The sequence below is a fragment of the Nestor notabilis genome, unplaced genomic scaffold, assembly GCF_000696875.1.
Source record: "Nestor notabilis isolate BGI_N333 unplaced genomic scaffold, ASM69687v1 scaffold17656, whole genome shotgun sequence".
Lineage (NCBI taxonomy): Eukaryota > Metazoa > Chordata > Aves > Psittaciformes > Psittacidae > Nestor > Nestor notabilis.
Window position 1 is genome coordinate 24298 of NW_009934437.1, and position 4211 is coordinate 28508.

General features: G+C 60.8%; 1 protein-coding gene across 1 annotated transcript; it reads right to left on the reverse strand.

Annotated features, from left to right (window-relative positions):
* Positions 1-480: 480 nt before the first annotated feature.
* On the reverse strand, positions 481-3170 carry GDF1 (growth differentiation factor 1). Its single transcript, XM_010017353.1, has 3 exons — positions 3149-3170; positions 2222-2551; positions 481-1313 (listed from the first exon to the last, which is right to left on the reverse strand). The coding sequence occupies exons 1-3, from the start codon at positions 3168-3170 to the stop codon at positions 481-483; spliced, it is 1185 nt and encodes a 394-aa protein (XP_010015655.1).
* Between the last annotated feature and the right edge of the window lie 1041 nt (positions 3171-4211).

Consider the following 4211-nt stretch of genomic DNA (forward strand, 5'->3'; position numbering starts at 1 on the left):
CCCCCCGCAGGCGGGCCCGGCCCTGCCACATCCCTGCCCTAAAACCAGTCATTTCCATTTGCACAAACCTACAGCGTTCAGCCAAAAAGCCGGGAAGCAGCAGCCCTGCGGCCGCGCTCTCCTCCCCGGCACCGGCAGCGGCTCAGCCAAGCACGAGGGCTCCGGGATTCCCAACCTGGTGCTGCCATCACCCATGGAGAACAGGGTAGGGAACCAGCACCAGAGCTGATCATAACCCCGCAGGAGGCCGTGTGGAGCTGCTCCAGCTCCTGCTAAACCACTCCTCAGCACCAACCCCTGCGTGCCAGAACCCCCCAAAACTGCACATGGAGAAAGGCACCTCCAAGGGGAGGTTGCACCCACGGAAGGGCTGCACCGATGGGAAACTCCCTCAATACCAGCACAGGGGGGATTTAACACACTTGGATTTATTCCAGCACCCATCCGCGGCTCCAGCTGGGCCCCGCAGCGCACACGCCGCTACCTGCAGCCACACTCATCCACCACCATGTCCTCATAGTGCCTCAGCACCACGTTGTCGCTGTTATCGTAGTAGAGGATGGAGATGGGGGAGAGCCTGACGGGGACACAGCAGGGCTGGGGGGTCCCCTCGGGGTCCAGCGAGTGCACCATGGTCTGGAGGATGGCGTGGTTGGTGCTGTTGAGCTCGGCGGTCAGCGGGAAGGGGCACTCACCCAGGCAGTAGTTGGCCATGTAGCCCTGGGGGGCGATGATCCAGTTCTCCCAGCCAACATCGCTGAAGCTGATGTAGAGCTGCCGGGGCTTGCAGAGGCTGCTCAGGGTGACCGGGGGGGCCTGAGCACTCCTCCTCCTCCTCCTGGAAGCTCCGCACTGCTGCTGGCTGAGGGTCACCACCAGGAGGGACGTGTCCAGGAAGGAGCTGATGCTGGTGCAGCCGCCGCTCCCCAGGGCTGAGGCCCCATCGCCGCCGCTCCACGCGATCTCCAGGATCAAGCCCAGGTTCCTGCTGTGTGTTCTCCAGTCCTTCGCCACCCCGCTCAGGTCAAAGACAAGAGACTTGTGGAGCTGCACAAAGGACCGTTCCACCAGCAGCTTCTGGCCGCGCTCAGGGGCCGGCGTCCCCCGCAGAGGCAGCCGGGAGCTGCGGTAGAGCCTCAGCTCCAAGCCCTGCCCCTGGCTGGGGCTGGGGCTGGGGTAGGAGTTGTGGCTGAATTTGATCTCCAGCTGAGCCATGGTCAAGCGCTCGCCCTCCTCCAGCACGGAGAGGTTAAAGTACAGGCGCTTCTGCAGGCACAGCAGCCTCGGGGGCTGCCCGTGGTGAATGAAGTGGCCTGACAAAGAAGGAGAAAGAGGTGGGGGGGTGAACCCTGTCACACCGAGCAGGAGCAGCTCCGGTTTGAGCTCTTGGCTGCACAGCCAGAGGGAGATGGGGCTGACAGGAGCACTGGCTGGGAGTGACAACGCTGGCGCACAGACGGTTCAGAAAGGGCTGGAGGCACCAGGATGCTACAGCCATTCCAGCACCTCCTCTGGATGCTACTTAAGTTTGGTGCCCACTTTTCCCCAGCTGTAACCACCTTCCCCAGGCCAGGGGGTGCGTGGTTGGGAGGGAGGGGACAGGAGAGCAAACAGCAGCAAACTTCAGGAGCTGGTAACCTGCCTGTTTTAGCCAGCCCGAGCTTCCCGCTGGAAACCTGGAAGCGCGAGAGACCCAGAGGACAACTGGGTAAGAAGTGGGAACAGCTCAGAGGGGCCTCAGGCTGAAGCAGCCCCATGTGCTGCGTGGCCAGGCAGAGGCAGGAGGACAAACAGGAGGAGGGACAGAGCCAAATGGCCACAACCCGTCCCTGCCCCACTCTCTGGGTGCTGCTGGTCCCACTCACTGCACCCACAGCCCCGGCGGATGGAGGAGCAACATCACCACCATAAGCCCCATGGGTCAGGTCACCTGGGATCAAACCAGCACCACGGGGCTGCTGTAGGTGGCTCCAGGATGGAGCCTCGCACAGCTCCTCACCTTCACCCAGCTCCTCACCTTCACCCTCGGACCATTTCTAGCTGTAAATAATCATCTGCAGCATCCAGAGGGCCCAGAGCTCACACAGCAGCGACCGGGCACTGCCCTGCCCTCCCCCAGCCTCTCCTACCTGCACCCAAGAGACAGCCAAGAAGGACAGAAGCCAAGTCCCAGCCCAAAGAGCTTCCAAAAGACAGGACCCAAACCAGGGCGTTTCTGTACCTTGGTCGGCGAAGACACGGATGATGTTCCCGGGGACATTAAACTCCTCCACCCTACAGGCATCTCCCAGGTCTTTGCTGAGGGCAGGCAGCGTTTTCCTCCTCTGGAAGATCCGCCACAGCACAGAGGGAACAGGAGCGTGGGTTTTGGGGCTGGGTTTGGTGCTCAAACCCAGGGATTTTAACAGCAAACTTTCCTGCAAACTTTCCTGCAAACTTAACTGTGTGGCCAGCGCCGCGCTGAGGAGAGCCCAGGCCAGGCTGGCCTGAAAGCCGGGGAAAAAATTGCCCCGCGCCCTCCTGCAGACAAAGAGCAGCCGGGGCTGGGGACCTGAAGACAAGGGCCAGGGGGTGTCGATGGCCAATTGGAGCCTTTGATCTGCTTAGTGCTCAATTAGCACGAGGGATTCCCAGGATTGGGCAGAGGGTGGGAGCATCCCTCCAGGCTCCCTTGGACCTCTTAACCCTTTGAGGCTGCTGCTCCTGCAATCTCCCTTATCTCCACACCATCCGGGTCCAACAAAAGTCCTTGGTGACAAGGAAGAGGCTGCTCTTCCCCACACAAAGCTGCTCCCACCCACTGCACACATCCCACCCAGACCCGCAGGCTCGGAGCTGGGTCTCCTCCTGCTCCCTCATTGTTTTCTCAATCACAGCATCCAACTCTTCTCTCTTAAAGCCATCAACTTCCAGCACCCCAAACCCTTCAACTCTTCCTTCACCTCCCGGCCCACAAGAAGCTCACAGCCCCAGGGCGGCACAAGAAGCCATCAGCACCCGCCTCCAGCACCCATCCCCGGCCGGGTCCCTGCCCCTTCTCTCCGTGCCTGCTGTCACACACACACAGGGCTGCCCACGGAGCTACCAGCTGAATGCTGAAGCCAGTGCTATAAAATCCAGTTTATCCACACACAAGACAAGGCATCACCTGGGATCTCGGCTCCCTCCATTCCCTCCTTCCTGCAAATCCCTCTTGAAAGCCAAGGAACTAAAGCAGAGACGGCGGCGGGTGAGGAGGGGCCGGATCCCACAGCCTGGGCCAGGCTCCATCAGCCCAAGTCACCTTTTGCTCTCTGTTTCCCGAGGAGCTTTCCCCAGGGCTCACACGAGCCTGGAGCTGGCTCAATACAGCGCCCGAACACGGAACAAAACCACACTGAACCGGGATTAATGCCCTGAATCCCCCCTCATGCCGGGAGGGAGCTGCACGTCCCATCATGGACACTGGAGCAGCCCTGGCCCTGCAAGGGGAGAGCGCTGGGGCTGCCTCGGGACAAGGCTCAGGCCAGCCCTGCCTGGAAAACCAACACGAGGAGCAGGAACTATTTGTTCTTTACTTGAATAAGCAGATGCTGCTGGGTGAGAGTCTGGAGACCCCTCAGCAGGGGACCCTGCAGGACTAGGACTGGCTTTTTGAGCAACTATAAGATTTACACTGGCTTTTTAAGCAAACTAAAGCTCCTGGCCCCCATCCGACAGGCCGGGAGGCTGGACTAACGCTCCAGGGCTGGGTTTCCAGGCAGGCTGGCTCATGGAAGCTGTGCTGTGCCTCCAGGCAGACGTGGGCAGCTCTGCACCAGTGGCCCCTCCTGAGGAGGGAGGCTCAGAGGTGCCTCACATCACCTCTAGTCCCTGCTCAGCAGCTAGAGAAGAGCTGGCTTCAGGCTCCCCTGGCCTGGGACGGTGCTGCCCGTGCAGGAGAGGACGTTTCCCTCCCCACTTTGATGCTGGGTCAGAGAAGCCTTCAGGGGCTGCTGGAGAAGGGTTGGTGGGAGCGTCCAACAGTAAAGACAGGGGATATCACAAAGGGACTGAGAACAGCCAAGGGATGGAGCGACAGAAGAAACACCAGGGGACCTAAAGCCAGCTCCAAATCCTACCTGGACCAGCAAAGCCACCAGCCTCTCAGCTGAGCCAGCCCGGGCTGGCGACACAAAGCACATGAGCATCAGGTGAAGCCTGGTCACAGCCAAGCCCCCGGAGGGGCCTGG